General features: G+C 41.8%; 1 protein-coding gene across 1 annotated transcript; it reads right to left on the reverse strand.

The window, feature by feature from the left end:
* Positions 1–4,560: 4,560 nt before the first annotated feature.
* LOC145505245 (putative NBPF family member NBPF5) lies at positions 4,561–9,341 on the reverse strand. The gene is made up of 4 exons (XM_081487001.1): positions 9,164–9,341; positions 7,099–7,201; positions 5,805–6,019; positions 4,561–4,763 (listed from the first exon to the last, which is right to left on the reverse strand). Exons 1-4 carry the CDS (start codon positions 9,339–9,341, stop codon positions 4,708–4,710), a joined length of 552 nt encoding a protein of 183 aa, XP_081343127.1. The 3' UTR covers positions 4,561–4,707.
* Positions 9,342–16,956: the final 7,615 nt, after the last annotated feature.

Genomic DNA, 16,956 nt, shown 5'->3' on the forward strand with positions numbered 1-16,956 from the left:
AGTTCAAAAGCATCAATTCTTCGGTGCTCAGCTTTCTTCACCATCTAACTCTCACATCCATACATGACCACTGGAAAAACCATAGCCTTGACTAGACGGACTTTTGTTGGCAAAGTAATGTCTCTGCTTTTAAATATGCTATCTAGGTTGGCCATAACCTTCCTTCCAAGGAGTAAGCGTCTTTTAATTTCATGGCTACAGTCACCATCAGCAGTGATTCTGGAGCCCAAAAAAATAAAGTCTGACACTGTTTCCACTGTTTCCCCATCTATTTCCCATGGAATGATGGGACCAGATGCCATGATCTTAGTTTTCTGAACGTTGAGCTTTAAGCCAACTTTTTCACTCTCCTCCTTCACCTTCATCAAGAGGCTCTTTAGTTTTTCTTCCCTCTCTGCCATAAGGGTGGTGTCATCTGCATATCTGAGGTTATTGATATTTCTCCCAGCAATCTTGATTCCAGCTTGTGTTTCTTCCAGCCCAGCGTTTCTCATGATGTACTCTGCATAGAAGTTAAATAAGCAGGGTGACAATATACAGACTTGACGTACTCCTTTTCCTATTTGGAACCAGTCTGTTGTTCCATGTCCAGTTCTAACTGTTGCTTCCTGACCTGCATACAGGTTTCTCAAGAGACAGGTCAGATGGTCTGGTATTCCCATCTCTTTCAGAATTTTCCACAGTTTCTTGTGATCCACACAGTCAAAGGCTTTGGCATAGTCAAGAAAGCAGAAATAGATGTTTTTCTGGAACTCGCTTGCTTTTTAAATGATCCAGTGGATGTTGGCAATTTGATGTCTGGTTCCTCTGCCTTTTCTAAAACCAGCTTGAACATCTGGAAGTTCACGGTTAACATATTGCTGAAGCCTGGCTTGGAGAATTTTGAGCATTACTTTACTAGCATGTGAGATGAGTGCAATTGTGTGGTAGTTTGAGCATTCTTTGGCATTGCCTTTCTTTGGGATTGGAACGAAAACTGACCTTTTCCAGTCCTGTGGCCACTGCTGAGTTTTCCAAATTTGCTGGCATATCCAGTGCAGCACTTTCACAGCATCATCTTTCAGGATTTGAAATAGCTCAACAGGAATTCCATCATCTCCACTAGCTTTGTTCGTAGTCAAGGCCCACTTGACTTCACATTCCAGGATGTCTGGCTCTAGATGAGTGATCACACCATCGTGATTATCTGGGTCGTGATGATCTTTTTTGTACAGTTCTTCTGTGTATTCTTGCCACTTCTTCTTAATATCTTCTGCTTCTGTTAGGTCCATACCATTTCTGTCCTTTATCGAGCCTATCTTTGCATGAAATGTTCCCTTGGTATCTCTAATTTCCTTGAAGAGATCTCTAGTCTTTCCCAATCTGTTGTTTTCCTCTGTTTCCTTGCACTGATCGCTGAGGAAGGCTTTCTTATCTCTCCTTGCTATTCTTTGGAACTCTGCATTGAGATGGGAATATCTTTCCTTTTCTCCTTTGCTTTTCACTTCTCTTCTCTTCCCAGCTGTCTTTAAGGCCTCCTCAGACAGCCATTTTGCTTTTTTGCATTTCTTTTCCATGGAGATTTTCTTGATCCCTGTCTCCTGTACAATGTCACGAACCTCTGTCCATAGTTCATCAGGCACTCTGTCTATCAGGTCTAGTCCCTTAAATCTATTTGTCACTTCCACTGTATATACATAAGGGATTTGATCTAGGTCATACCTGAATGGTCCAGTCCCATCACTTCATGACAAATAGATGGGGAAACAGTGGAAATAGTCACAGACTTTATTTTCTTGGGCTCCAAAATTGCTGCAGATGGTGACTGCAGCCATGAACTTAAAAGACACTTATTCCTTGAAAGAAAAGCTATGACAAATGTAGACAGCATACTGAAAAGCAGAGACATTACTCTGCCAATAATGGTCTGTCTATTCAAAGCTATGGTTTTTCCAGTGGTCATGTATGGATGTGAGAGTTGGCTCATAAAGAGAGCTGAGCACTGAAGAACTGATGCTTTTGAATTGTGGTGTTGGAGAAGCCTCTTGAGAGTCCCTTGGGCTGCAAGGTGATCAAACCAGTCAATCCTAAAGGAAATCAGTCCTGAATATTCATTAGAAGAACTGATGCTGAAGCTCCAATACTTTGGCCACCTGATGTGAAGAACTGACTCCTTAGAAAAGACCCTGATGCTGGGAAAGATTGAAGGCAGAAGGAGAAGGGGACAACAGAAGATGATATGGTTGGATGGCATCACCAACTTGATGGACATGAGCTTGAGCAAGCTCTGGGAGTTGGTGATGGACAGGGAAGCCTGGCATGGTGCGGTTCATGGGGTCCCAAAGAGTCAGACGCTACTGAGCAACTGAACTGAACTGAACTGATATTCTTTGTAGCCAAAGGTGGAGAAGTTCTATAGAGTCAGCAAAAAGAAGATCGGGAGCTGACTGTGGCTCAGATCATGAACTCCTTATTGCCAAATTCAGACTTAAAGTGAAGCAAGTAGGGAAAACCATTAGACCATTCAGATATGACCTAAATCAACTCCCTTATGATTATACAGTGGAGGTGAGAAAGAGGTTTAAGGGACTAGATCTGATAGAGTGCCTGATGAACTATGGACAGAGGTTTGTGACATTGTACAGGAGACAGGGATCAAGACCATCCCCAAGAAAAAGAAATGCAAAAAACCCAAATGGCTGTCTGAGGAGGCATTACAAATAGCTGTGAAAAGAAGAGAATCAAAAAGCAAAAGAGACCAGGAAGGGGAACACATGTAAACCCATGGCTGATTCATGTCAATGTATGGCAAAAACTATTACAATATTGTAAAGTAATTAGCCCCCAACTAAAATAAATAAATTTATTAAAAAAAAAAAAAGCAAAAGAGAACAGGAAAGATATTCCCATTTGAATGCAGAGTTCCCGAGAATAGCAAGGAGTGATAAGAACACTTTTCTCAATGAACAGTGCAAAGAAAGAGAGGAAAACAATAGAATGGGAAAGGCCAGAGATCTCTTCAAGAAAATGAGAGATAGCAAGGGAATCTTTCATGCAAAGATGGGCTCAATAAAGGGCAGAAATTGTATTGACCTCACAGAGCAGAAGATATTAAGAAGAGGTGGCAATAATACACGGAAGAATTATACAAAAAAATTTTCATGATCCAGATAACCAAGATGGTGTGATCACTCACCTAGAGCCAGACATCCTGGAATGTGACGTCAAGTGGGCCTCAGGAAGCATCACTACAAACAAAGCTGGTGGAGGTGATGGAATTCCAGGTGAGCTATTTTAAATTCTAAAAGATAATGCTGTCGAAGTGCTGCACTCAATATGCCAGCAAATTTGGAAAACTCAGCAGTGGCCACAGGACCGGAAAAGGTCAGGTCTGATTCCAATCCCAAAGAAAGGCAATGCCAAAGAATGCTCAAACTACTGCACAATCGCACTCATCTCACACGCTAGTAAAGTCATGCTCAAAATTCTCGTAGTCAGGCTGCAAGAATACATGAACCGTGAACTTCTAGATGTTCAAGCTGGTTTTAGAAAAGGCAGAGGAACCAGAAACCAAATTGCCAAAATTTGTTGGATCATTGAAAAAGCAGAGAGTGCCAGGAAAATATCTACCTATGCTTTATTAACTATGCCAAAGTCTTTGACTGTGTGCCTCACCACAAACTGTGGGAAATTTTGAAAGAGATGGGAATACCAGACCACCTGACAGGCCTCTTCAGAAATCTGTATGCAGGTCAGGAAGAAACAGTTAGAACTGGACATGGAACAACGGACGGTTCCAAGTAGGAAAAGGAGTACATCAAGGCTGTATATTGTCACCCTGCTTATTTAACTTATACGCAGAGTACATCATGAGAAATGCTGGGCTGGTTGAAGCACAAGCTGGAATGAAGATTGCCAGGAGAAATATCAATAACCTCAGATATGCAGAAGACACCACCCTTATGGCAGAAAGTTAAGAGGAACTGAAGTGCCTCTTGATGAAAGTGAAAGAGGAGAGTGAATAAGTTGGCTAAAACTCAACATTCAGAAAGCTAAGACGAAGGCGTATGGTCCCATCACTTCATGGCAAATAGATGGGGAGACAGTGGCACCAGTGGCAGACTTAGATTTTGGGCTCTAAAATCAGTGCAGATGGTGACTGCAGCCATGAAATTAAAAGGCGCTTACTCCTTGGAAGAAAAGTTATGACCAACCTAGATAGCATATTAAAAAGCAGAGACATGGCTTTGCCAACAAAGGTCCATCTACTCAAGGCTATGGTTTTTCCAGTAGTCATGTATGGATGTGAGAGTTGGATTATAAAGAGAGCTGAGTGCCGAAGAATTGATGCTGTTGAACGGTGGTGGTGGAGAAGACGCTTGAGAGTCCCTTGGCCGGCAAGGAGATCCAACCAGTCCATCCCAAAGGAAATCAGTCCTGAATATTCATTGGAAGGACTGATTTTGAAGCTGAAACGCCAATATTTTGGCCACATGATGCAAAGATCTGACTCATTTGAATAGACCTTGATGCTGGGAAAGATTGAAGGCAGAAAGAGAAGGGGATGACAGAGGGTGAGAGGGTTGGATGGTATCACCAACTCAATGGACATGAATTTGAGTAAACTCGAGGAGTTGGTGATGGACAGAGAGGCCTGGTGTGCTCAGTCCATGAGATCACAAAGAGTCGGACATGACTGAGTGGCTGAACTGGACTGATAGTTAATTGTTACCTGGGGGTTAGTGTTTCTTGTGCTTGTTCAGCCTCTTCGTCTTCACAAATTTCTGCAAACAAAATCAGAAATCTCCAGTCAGCTTCTAGTCACTTCCCCCATCACAAACACAGGGACTCATATGGTCACAGAGTCATAAATATCTATGTACGAATTAGTACTGTATGGAAGTTTTAATGCATTGTCTTTAAACAACTGCCCAAGCATGGACTTCTGATCCAACAGGCAGTGTGTTTCTAAACTGGTAGATCATCCTCAGGACACCTTCTGCTTGAAATTGGGCAATCATTTAAATGGTCTTTTCTTCCTGATATCACCTCACATTGTCCACCTTCCATCTCCACTTCTACAAATGTATCATCCATCCTGACACAAATTCTGCCAAAGACACAGCGTCTATAGACCTTCTCAGGTCTCACAAGATGCCCTCCTTTCTCTAAGGAGAACAACCATGTCCCACAGCCCTCCATCTGGGAACATCCTGGCTCTTCAAGGTGGCTTTTGTGTATTATCTGGGAAAGCCTCTCTATGGAAAGTGCTCCATCTGCCCAACACCAAGACCAACTCCATCACGTACCTTATCCAACACCACAAAGTGAAGGGCTTTCTTTTTTCTGCAGTGTATTTGTAAATATTCCCAAATTTCATCACTATAGCTACTAGCAATAGATTATTTCACCCAGTTTACAGATGAGAAGAGTTACTAACATAAGGAAAAGCAATCGTTCTCACATATTGATAAACACAGCACTCAGCCTGGAACCTGGGAACTTCCAAGCTTCCTCTAGGGCTCTATTCACTCTAACAAGCTGTCTCCTGTCACCTCCATCTTTTTGTGCTTTAATGCTGGCTGGATGTTTCCTCCTGCCTCAGTGGCCATGGTCCATCAGGGAGGAAGCCGACAAGTGGGATATAATGACCTCCACCCTGTGCATTTCTCCATTGTCCTCTTACTTAGACAATCCTGCTCCTACAAAGCCCCAAAGAGGACACGAACCAGGAAAGCTGATCAACATTCGTACTGGAGCTGTTCATCTCATCAACTGGGGACCTAGGAAAGGATCAGTGCTCTCAGGGTCTGTGGCCCCCTCACCTGGGCTGAGCTTGCAGGCAAGGCGCTCTGCCAGGCGGTATCCCTCAGACAGGCTCTCTCGGAAGCCCTGCCCCTGGTGCTTGTCCAGGTCATTGTGGGTGAGGAGGTCCTTGAGGTGCTGCCTGAGCAGGACAGAGTCATCTTTCCCATCCTGTAGTGTCTGCCGTAACTGGGTCAGCTCTCGTGCCTGACTTCGAATTAGGATCTCACAAGTCCTAGGTGGAACAGAAAACACAGTTGTAAAAGGCAAAAAGTTAGATGAAAGACACTTAGGGATTTCTGTGAGAACATCCCCAAGGAGACCTTTAAACCGAATTCTGGCACATATCTGATGACTGGCTCAGGCACTCAGTCGTGTCCGACTCTTGCAACCCCTATAGTGTACCAGTCTCCTCTGCCCATTGCATTATCCTGGCAAGAATACTGGAGTGGGTTGCCATTTCCTACTCCATATCTGATGACTGGCCTATGTCAAAGAGAAAGAAGGAAAAAAAAAAAAAGAGAAAGAAGGTAAACAAAGGTTTCTTCTCTATCAGAAAGTACTCCTGTAAGATTCCGTGACATTCCATTCATCTTGTCTTTCTGTAAAGATATCCTACTGTCTTCCCTGGTGGCTCAGCTGCTAAAGAACCTGACTGACAATTCAGGAAACACAAGAGGTGCAGGTTTGATCCCTAAGTCAGGAACATTCCCTGAAGAAGGAAATGGCAATCCACTCCAATATTCTTGCCTGGAAACTTCATGGACAGAGGAGCCTGGTGGGCTACAGTCCATGGGTCATAAAGAGTCACTACTGAGTGCACATGCATGCATCAATGTCTTCCTAAATCTGCATCATGACGATGTCTCTCCAGTTCCTCACTCGGCCATGCCCATTTGCATTAAAAAATACACAAAGTAGTTTCTGTATTTTTAATGTGGCAACACAAAGTACTGTCCAGTGAATGACACACAGCCAGATATGGAGTGTGGACAAGTATATCTGGGGTGAATTGGAAAGAACAGAAGTATGACAGGGTGAAGAAAGCATTCCAGGATGGAGTCAGGCAGGAGGGGGGTGTGGTTTAAAGGCAAATAGGGTACCGATGGCACAACATTGTGAATGAGCCAAGTGCCACTGGTTCACTTGAATGTAGTGAATTTCATGATGAGATTCAAGGCAATAGTTGATTGAAAAGCAAAGTAAATTCCTTCCTGAATAACAACTGGAGTCCATAATTCACCAACTGGTATTCTCCACCTATTTGATAAGACTGTGCCCTGTGCCTGCCATGAACATTCCTGCCCTCCTTACCTCAGCCTTTCATCAAGTGTTGGCTTCTCTGCCGGCCTCGGCACCTCAAATGGCAGCTTCTCCCCCAGCACGGATTCAACAATGTCGTTATATGCTCCACACTCTGAGGAAAGAGAGACACAGCCTCAGGGAAAGCTGGCCTTGCTGCTGTGGTCACTGTCTTCAAGGGAGGAGGACAGACCACCTTAGTGGTGGAGGTAACTCTTTTTCCAGTCTCTATGGAGAGATTGCCACATCTGATTCCTTAGCATCTGAACCGAGGTGACTCCCCATTTTAGAGCTGAAGAAAGAGAAGCTCCAAGACACAGAAAGTAACTAGACAAGATGAACTGCCATTTGACAAAGTCAGAATTCACATCCCCTGAGAATGACCCTGAATCCTGGGCCACTGAACCAAGACCTGCAGCCTCTGAGGTGAGACACTGAGCAGGGGCCTGGGCTGGCGATCCCTGTGTGGTTGGGAAGGCTCCTAGGACTATAGGACTGATGGTTCCCTTCTGCTGGGATTTCAATAATGAACACGTGTCTCAAGGTGTAAAACTCACCTGGACATACTTGTGTGAAATAGAATACATGAAATCATAAGGACGTGAAAGAGATATGCCCAAACACTGAGAAAGTCTGTGTTATTAGGAACAGTAGAACTATGAACTACGTGTATTTACACTGAGTAGGCACTATTGTCAGGGCTTTGTCAGATTTACTCAGTATGCACTACAACGAAAACCCTAGTTACTATTACAACACCACACACACAGAGGAGGAACCAGAGACACAGAAAGGTTCCCAACAGGGATGTGAGCCCAGGAAACCTGGCCCAGAGTCCATGTCTTTCACACTGTGCTGTGGTGACCTCCACTCCAGGGTCCTGGTGAGACATCTCTTCTTCACCAGCCTCACAATTTCTTTCTTAGAATTTTGTGACTATCGTAAGGAGCGGTATAAATAATACTGAGTTTGTCCTTTGCCCAAAGCTCATCATTTCACTTTCTTAAATAGTAGGCTTTCCTTCTTTCTTGTCTCCGTGTCAATCATTTTTCATTAACTCCCTCATTGCTTCATTGAAAATGATTGTAATAAAGTGACACAGACACAAGTTGTCAAGATTCCTCTCATCCCCTTGTTGTGCATGTACCCTGGACATGACTTCTTTCCTTACTCCAGGCCCCTCTTACTGAACAGGCAAAAATGATTCCCATTGCCAGGCTGACTGTGGGTGCAGAGGGTCTCCTCACACTCTGCCTGGGTTTTTACTGTGGCTGGTGATCTCCCCCCACTTACCATCATCCTCATGTTGGTCACACAACTTATAGCACACACTCAGGGTCCCCCGGACTCCTGGTCAACCTGCATCACCAAAGTTTCACCAGCTCAAGTGGGGAGAGAGGGGAAAGTGCAGATTGTCTGATTTCACCAGAAACACCTTCATTCTTGCCAGAGGGTCACATGGCTTTCTTGGACTCAGAAGGAGAACTTGTACACTCAGAAAGCATGGCTTCCTTCTCACCAGGGAGTCTCTGTCTTGATGGCATCACACAGACCATGGTTTCAATGAGGAGCCGACTCATCCTTAATCTCCTTTAAATCATATCCCCCCCTTCTCACAATGTCTAACCACACCTTACCCCAGTGTACCTAGCCCAGGGCGTTGCCAGTGGAGCATCAGGGAACCTTGAACTGATGGAGATCATTAGTTGCAGAGGTTTAGCCAAGAGGCACGCAGGATCAGATACGGAACAGAAAAGATTCCAGTCAACACAGGTTAGTTTGCTTCTGAGACACACAGGCACTCCTGTGCCTGCACCAGGAATCACTGTCTGGAATTTTCACTTCATTCTCACCCTAGACATCACTGCAAACTTGGAAAAGTGCCTCCACTCCTTGTGCTTCAGTTCTCCCATCCTCAGGGAACTGAGGGCAAAAGAGCCACTTCTACCTTTCCTGAAATGTGGTCAGAATGGAATTCAAAATGACAAAGGGAACAGGAGACAAAGCCTGGAGACATAGTTTCTTAGAGGGAAGACAGTGATCATTCATTACTGTCCTCACAACTCTGAGGACTTACTGTATTTCTGCAGCTGGTTGGCCAGGGAGTAAGCAGTTGCTTGGGATATGAGGAATTTCTCTTTGAGGTCTTGAAAGTCCTGCTTGTTATTTACCAGATGCAACTGAAGCTCCTGGTTGATTTCAGTGAGGGTAAGTTCTGCCCTCAGATCAGATAAATAGCGAAGAGGTTTTGCCATGGTGATGTGTGGCAGATGAGGGCAGAGCTAGGGGTGAGGAGAAGACACTCAACATACAGGGGATTAAAGACAAGCAAAATCACGTTTAATCAGCACTGAGGGATGACAAAAACTGGAATTCCTAACTTACTGTTGGGAACAACTAGAGGGTTCTCAACCACAAAAAGAAGTTGAAGATGCCAGAGCTCAGAGCCAAAGGTGCTGTGTGGGGCTGAGACTCGGACAGGAGTGAAGGAGGGGGACCCAGCATGCTAGGTAATCGTCTGGAGTTGCCATAAGAGAACTGGTAAGGGGAGGGAGTCATGGAATTTGGGGGGCTCTGCCTTCCTGTTGCCTAGGCCATGCTGATCCACAAGGCTGCCTGGGGTCTTGTGAACATCACCACTGACAGCACTCAAGCCCTCAGCAGCAACTCTTAGGTTGTCTATACATATCCTAATACTACCGACCCATCTCCTTTCAAAAACTATCTAAGCTGAGTTCCCATTGCTCATTCTTCAGTGTATAAAAATAATTCACCTGAAAAATAGTTTAGTTTGCCAACAGGTCTCAATTTCTGTAGGACTGTGATGAAATCACTCCACCTTCTCTTTAAACAGATCTTATGGTTTTTCCACAAGTGAGAGATGTCAAACTTTTAGACAGTCATGAAATTCTTCTCTGGGTCTTCTCCAATTTTCTCTATGCCCTAAAAACTGTAGGACAAAAACCAGAGTATAATACTTAGTGAATAAATAATTATTTTTTAAAATGTTTTCTGTCCAACTCAATATTCATTTGCTCCATCACGGTGTTATGTCAGATTCTTGTCTTCCCTGGGCAGCATGTTGGCTTTAGAGCAAACTTCAGTTTGACATCCCTACCTTCTAAACCCCTCCTCTATGTCTGGGTTGCTCTATTTGTTCTTTTAATACCACTAAAGACTACATTTCATACTTTTACTCATGGATTTCATTGTAGTCCCACTGGACCTCTTTCCAAGCTGTCAAAATGATTAAAAGAGTTCATGTGTATATCCTTGAATACATGGAGTAACCATCTATTTGTCAAGGTCATGGATCAGGGATGGTTGATGAACCACAGTGAGCATGGGCAATTTTGTTCAGGGACGTAGAAGCTGAGGTTGAGGATAGAGAGAAAAGCAAGCCATCAGGGAGTGATGGTCTGAACCAACTTCTCACTTCCTCTGCATCTCTTCCTACCTGGGTCTTGTGAGCCTGAAACTTGGGAGATCCCTTGTAGCATCAGTCTCTTCAGTTCAGCTGCTGGGCTGATCTGGATGGAGGGTAACATGGATGTGACCACAAACCACTGAGCATTTGTGCATGTCAAGGTAAAGGTTGGAGGACTGACCAACCAGTTATAAAAGTTTATCTTCCCCTCACCCCACACTATCCTCCATCTCCCCTTTTTAATGATGTTGATAAGACTTTAAATAAATTTATTTTTTGGTGTCTGTGGGCCATGAAATTTTGTGGGGGAAAGAAATATGTATCATATTTCTTCATTTAAAAAATCACAATAGGGGACTTCCCTGGCGGTCCAGTGGTTAAGACTTCGCCTTCCAATGCAGGGGGTGAGGGTTCGATCCCTGGCAGGGAGTTAAACCCCACATGCCTCCGGGCCTAAAAACTAAAACATAAAACAGAAGCAATCTTGTAACAGATTCAATAAAGACTTTAAAAATGGTCCACATCAAAAAATATCTTAAAAAAAAATAAAATAAAATAAAAAATCACAATAAAAGTCATACTTCATTGATTGATATTGGGACACGCAATTCACACAATATTATGATTAAGTGAACAATGCAAAGAAATAGAGGAAAACAACAGAACGGGAAAGACTTGAGACCTCTTCAAGAAAATTAGGCGATACCAAGGGAACATTTCATGCAAAGATGGGCACAATAAAGGACAGAAACGGCAAGGACCTAACAGAAGCAGAAGAGATTAAGAAGAGGTGGCAAGAATACACAGAACAACTATATGAAAAAGCTCTTAATGATCTGAATAACCACAATGGTGTGATCATTCACCTAGAGCCAGACACCCTGCAGTGCAAAGTCAAGTGGGCCTTAGGAAGCATCACTAAGAACAAAGCTGGTAAAGGTGATGAAATTCCAGCCGAGCTATTTCAAACCCTAAAAGGTAATGCTGTGAAAGTGCTGTAATCAATATGCCCGCAAATTTGGAGAACTTAGCAGTGTCCACAGGAATAAAAGGGGTCAGTTTTCATTCCAATCCAAAGGAGGGCAATGCCAAAGAATGTTCAAAATACTATACAATTGTACTCATTTCACATGCCAGCAAGGAAATGCTCAAAATCCTTCAAGATAGGCTTCAGCAGTCCATGATCTGAGAACTTCCAGATGTACAAGCTGGGTTTAAAAAACTCAGAGATCAAATTGCCAACATTAGATGGATATAGAGAAAGCAAGGGAATCCAGGTGCAATGCAGTCTATGGAGTCGCAAAGAGCAGGACATGATTTAGTGACTGAAAAGCAACAATTATGATATTTCATTTTCCTCATCATCACTCAAGGTAATATGATTATGCTTAATAAACAATAAGAAACTTATAGAAGAGGACTTTAAATAATCTATTCAACCAAATTAAAAATGGGAAAAAAAACTTATTTATGAAAATAAGGAAGCTATTGCTTTGCGTTTTCTAAGTAGGAGAAACTTACTTTACAACAGACTTACTTTTGTCTTTACCTTGCATTTGTCCCATTTCGTGCTCCTCTTTTTCTCTGTGTCCTGGGTTTGCTCCTGGAGCCCACCTTTGTTCTACTAAACCGTGTCTATGCACTCTGCAATAGCAGAAGTGACAGCTAGGCCCTTCACTCTGTGAAGCAGCTGTGGGTGTCAGGACACCAGACACCATCTGGAGGCAAGAGCAGCCTATCTTTTAGGATGGGCAGTTGCTTTACTATTTCCTTGAAGTTAGCATGATGTCCCAGGACAGAAAGGGATCATTTCCCTTTAACTTGGGTATCTTATCTTTCAGTGACTCTGCCTGAAATTGGGCATCCCAGGTGGCGCTAGTGGTAAAGAACCCACCTGCCAGTGCAGGAGACAAAGAGACGTGGTTCCATCCCTGGATCGGGGAGATCCCCTAAAGAGGGAAATGGTAACCCACTCCAGTATTCTTGCCTGGAGAACCCTGTGGACAGAGAAGCCTAGAGGGCTACAGTCCATAGGTTCAAAAAGAGTCGAACAAGACTGAAGCGACTTAGGACGCATGCTTGCACATCCTGAAATTGAATGCTCTTGTTAACTTTCTGATTTCTTGTTAGATGGCCTGAGTAGTTATAAAATTTTCTAACAACCATCTTTGTTGAAGTTTGCATTTATAGCAATATGATTTTTTTTTGGCAATACAATTTATTTTTATAAAGTGGCAGCTTGGAAAAGACTGGTCTCATCAATGAGCAAACAAGGGTAAATTCAAGTTTAGCTCAAACTCAGCTGGAATATGAAACTACAGATCTCACTTTGCTCACGGTGGATGGTCAGATGCCTCAGGCATTTGTCTCCAAGGGCTTGGGTCTCTGCTATAAACTGGACAAGGGTAAAATGGGGTCAGATGGGCCTGGTATTCAATCTAGAGTCCTCCAATCGTTCTCCTCTGCGTTAGTCACTGGAGTGGAAACACGCATGTTCTTCTGCTCTTTCCTACTTCTGTATTTGGGGTCAAAGTTATACAGCTCAGTGTGTTCTACTCCCCAAGCTGATCTTTTAAGAATCAGCTGGAAGGAGAGTTAGTACCCATACAAGTCACAGTCCTCATTTGTAGCAATTCTGATTCAGCAAGTTGCAGTGGGAACTAAAGTCTATTTGATAAAAGTACTCAGATGTGCACTTAATTTTACCCACTGATTTCATCGACCTTCCTCATGATTTGGGGGAATGATTACTTCATATCTATAAGCACTTCTAGTGTTCAAAGTTGACTGGTGCAGAAAGCATTACTCTCCACTGCTTTGCAGATGAAGAAACTGAGGCACAGAGAGGGTCTCTAACTGGCCAAGGCCCCCTTGCTGTAAGCACTGGAGCCAGACCCAGGGAGTGTCCCCTCCACTACAAAACCCCATCCCACATTTTCCAGTTTACTCTTCTTCCAAGTAGCTTCCTTCACGGCATTTCTACCAAAAACTTCCTGAAGGTAATTTTTCATTTGCTATTGTTCTTCACAACAGGCTAACAGCATCATATGCTGGCCACTGGCTCTTAATTTGAGAAATATGCTTAGTGAAAACACAGGGCTTAGAATATGCTAAGACAGGTTGATAATGATAATGGTGGCATAATTAATACATCACAAAATTCCCCATTTTGTGTACAAGTCAGTGATTTTCTGTCTGCTTACAAAGTTGTGAAACTACCACCACTATCTAATTTCAAAACAACATTATCTCCCAAATAATCCCCAAAACTCCCAGCAGTCATTCCCTATTCCTTCCTTCTCCCAGCCCTTGGAAACCACTAATCTACTTTCTCCCTGTTTGGATTTACCTGTTCTGGACATTTCTTCCATATGGAATCATCCAACATAGGACCCTTTGTATTTGGCTTCTTCATTAGCATAAATGGCTCATCCATGTTTTTGCATGTACCATTATTTGATTCTTCTTACACCTGAATAATATTTCTCTTTATGACTCTACTACATTGTGTTTATTCATGCATCAGTTTGTGGACATTTAAGTTGTTTCTACTTTTGACTTCCAAGCATAATTGCTACTCTGAATATTCATGTATAAGATTTTTTTTATGCCCATATGTTTTCAGCTCTCTTGGGTACAAATTTCAGAGTGAAATTTCTCCTAGTACGTCAATGTCAACTCTATATTGAACTTGGAAGAACTCACAACTGTTTTTCAAAACAATTCTATCATTTTATATTAGCAGTATAGGAGGATTCTAGTTTCTCCACATATTCCCCAACACTCCTTACTTCCTATGTTTTTAACACAGCCATGTTATAGTGGGGTTGAAATGGTATCTCATCATGGGTTTGATTTCCATTTTCTTAATGACTAATGGTTTGGGGTACCTTTTCATATACTTTATTGGCTATTGCTAGATCTTCTAAGGAGAAACGTCTATTCAGACCATTTTCCATGGATATATTAGATTATTTCTCATTTTCCTCTTGACCTGTAAGAGTTCTTTATATATTGTGGATACCAGACACTTGTCAGATATGTTTTGCAGCAATTTTCTCTGGTTGTATGGGTTGTCTTTTCACTTCCTTATTAGTATCTGTCGAAGAACAAAAGATTTTAAATTTGATGAGGTGCTTTTATCTATTTATTTGTTGTTGTTTTGCTTTAGATGTCATCTAAGAAATCATTACCTAATCAAGATCACAATGGTTTTCTCAAACACATTGCTTTGAATGAGAACTTCCCTGGGTTTTGAGGATAGAGAGACATTTTGAATTTTGTTTCCTACAAATGAATATATATTCTACCTGATTGATATCCACAGGTCTACCACTCACTCCAATGGAGCCTGCATGTGCTATAGGAATGATCTGGGAAATGATGTCTATTAATATCTTGGCTATGATGCAGGTGAGAATTCAGGTGATGTGGTTCAACTTAGCCTGGACCTTTCCTGATTTCAAAATTGTTCAATTTCCTTAGAGTTGAACAAATGATTGTCTTTCTGGGGAACACTTGGGAGTCAAGGTTATTTTAAAGCCATACTGGGTTTCCTCATTTCATTCCAGACAGAGAAGACTGCAGGTGTTGACCCTGGTGAAGATTTTCATCTCTGATTTTAGATGGAAACTAACCACGCTCCAGTGCTTCCCAGGTGGTGCTAGTGGTAAAGAACTCACCTGCCAATGCATAAGAGATGCGGGTTTGATCCCTGGGTCAGAAAGATCCTCTGGAGAAGGGTATGGCAACCCACTCTAGTATTCTTGCCTGGAGAATTCCATGGACAGAGGAGCCTGGTGGGCTATAGCCAATATAGTCGCAAGGAGTTGGACACAACTGAAGCGACTTAGCACATAGCCATGCTCCAGGGTTGGGGGATGACTATTCAAAAGGCTCTTGTTCCTCTCCTATTCTTTCTACTATTAACATGATTTCTTTCTAGAAATAGTGGGAAAATATTTATTTTAGAACATCTTCTGTGTTCTCTGCCAATTGTATTCTGTCTAACAACTTAAACTGGGGAAAGGAGGGACAAACTCAACCTGTTCTTAGCACCTCATGTAGTTCCAGTGATAAGTTAATCCTATGAACTATCTTAATAGTCAGGTGTTATTCTTTTCCTTATAGAGGAAAACTCAAAAGGTTTTTAAAACTTTTATAACTTTAAAAGGTTATAAAACTTGCCAAAATCAAAATTTGGTGAGGAGAGGATTGCGCATTAGAAAACATTTCTATTTGGCTTTCAAAGCCAACTCTGTACCATTATATTAAACTGAATGGCAGGACTTTTGCTAGACAACATCTTTGTTGTTCTAGGGTGATTTTTCCAAAGGGGATAGTGCATCATTTTAATATCCTTTGGATTTTAAATTTCATTGGTATTTCTCATTAACTATCCTTTTTAGTGTTTGTGCTGCTCAATTGCTTGGAGCTTCTTCTCAAGGGATACTGTTATTTATGTGCTGAATATATCTTCTGTCACTTACCACTTGTTTTACCCTTTGTCATTCCTCTTTTTAATGCCATCAGTTGTATAATGAGGTATAATTTGCCTAAAACAAAATGCACAAAATTGAAGAGCACAAATCAGTGAATTCAACATACGTATGCATTGTATAATTACCATGCAAATCAGGACATAGAACATTGTCCTCCACTCCCCAGAGTTCTGCCATGTTACTTGCCAGTCAATCCCCATCAGCAGAGATAAATATGTTCTGAATCCTCTCATCATAGATTAATCTTCCTTATTCTTGCACTTCATATGAATGCATGATGCAGTATGTTGTCTTTTTTCTCTGTTCTTTCATTCAGTTTTGAGGTTCAATCTTAACTGGTCATGTCAATAATTTGGCCCTATTTTTATGCTAAGAAACACTCTGTTTTATGATTATAGTACAACTGGATTATCCATTTTTGTCATGATGAACAGGTCTCTTTTTGTTTACTAGGCACAAAGTAAGTATGAATAATTGTACACAAGTTATTTTGTCTAGATATCCACTTGGGTACATATACCTAAGTTGAGAATTGCTTGATCATTGAGTAGAAACTGACACAGACTTTGCAAAGCAGTTGTGTCATTTTACATTTCCTCTCAAATATAAGCTTGATCCAATGTTTCTGTACATTCCCACAAACTTAGTATTTTCAATCTTTTAAATTTTAGCCATTCTAAAAAAAAAAAAAATTTTAGCCATTCTGATGTCTGTAGCAGTTTCTAATTTTGGTTTCCAAAAGTTAATTTGTCATTTGGATATCTTCTACTATAAAGTGCCATTTCATATATTCAGCTCATTAATAAACTATATTGTTTATAATTTTCTTTGTGATTTGTTTAATTTCTTTATATATTTTGAGAAGTCTCTTGTCAGATATACATACTGCAAGTAATACTTATGGTCTATGATTTGCCTTTTCACTTTTTTGGAATATAATTG

This window comes from Giraffa tippelskirchi, chromosome 5 (genome assembly GCF_054371585.1).
Source record: "Giraffa tippelskirchi isolate mGirTip1 chromosome 5, T2T-mGirTip1v1.2.pri, whole genome shotgun sequence".
NCBI classification, from domain to species: Eukaryota; Metazoa; Chordata; class Mammalia; order Artiodactyla; family Giraffidae; genus Giraffa; species Giraffa tippelskirchi.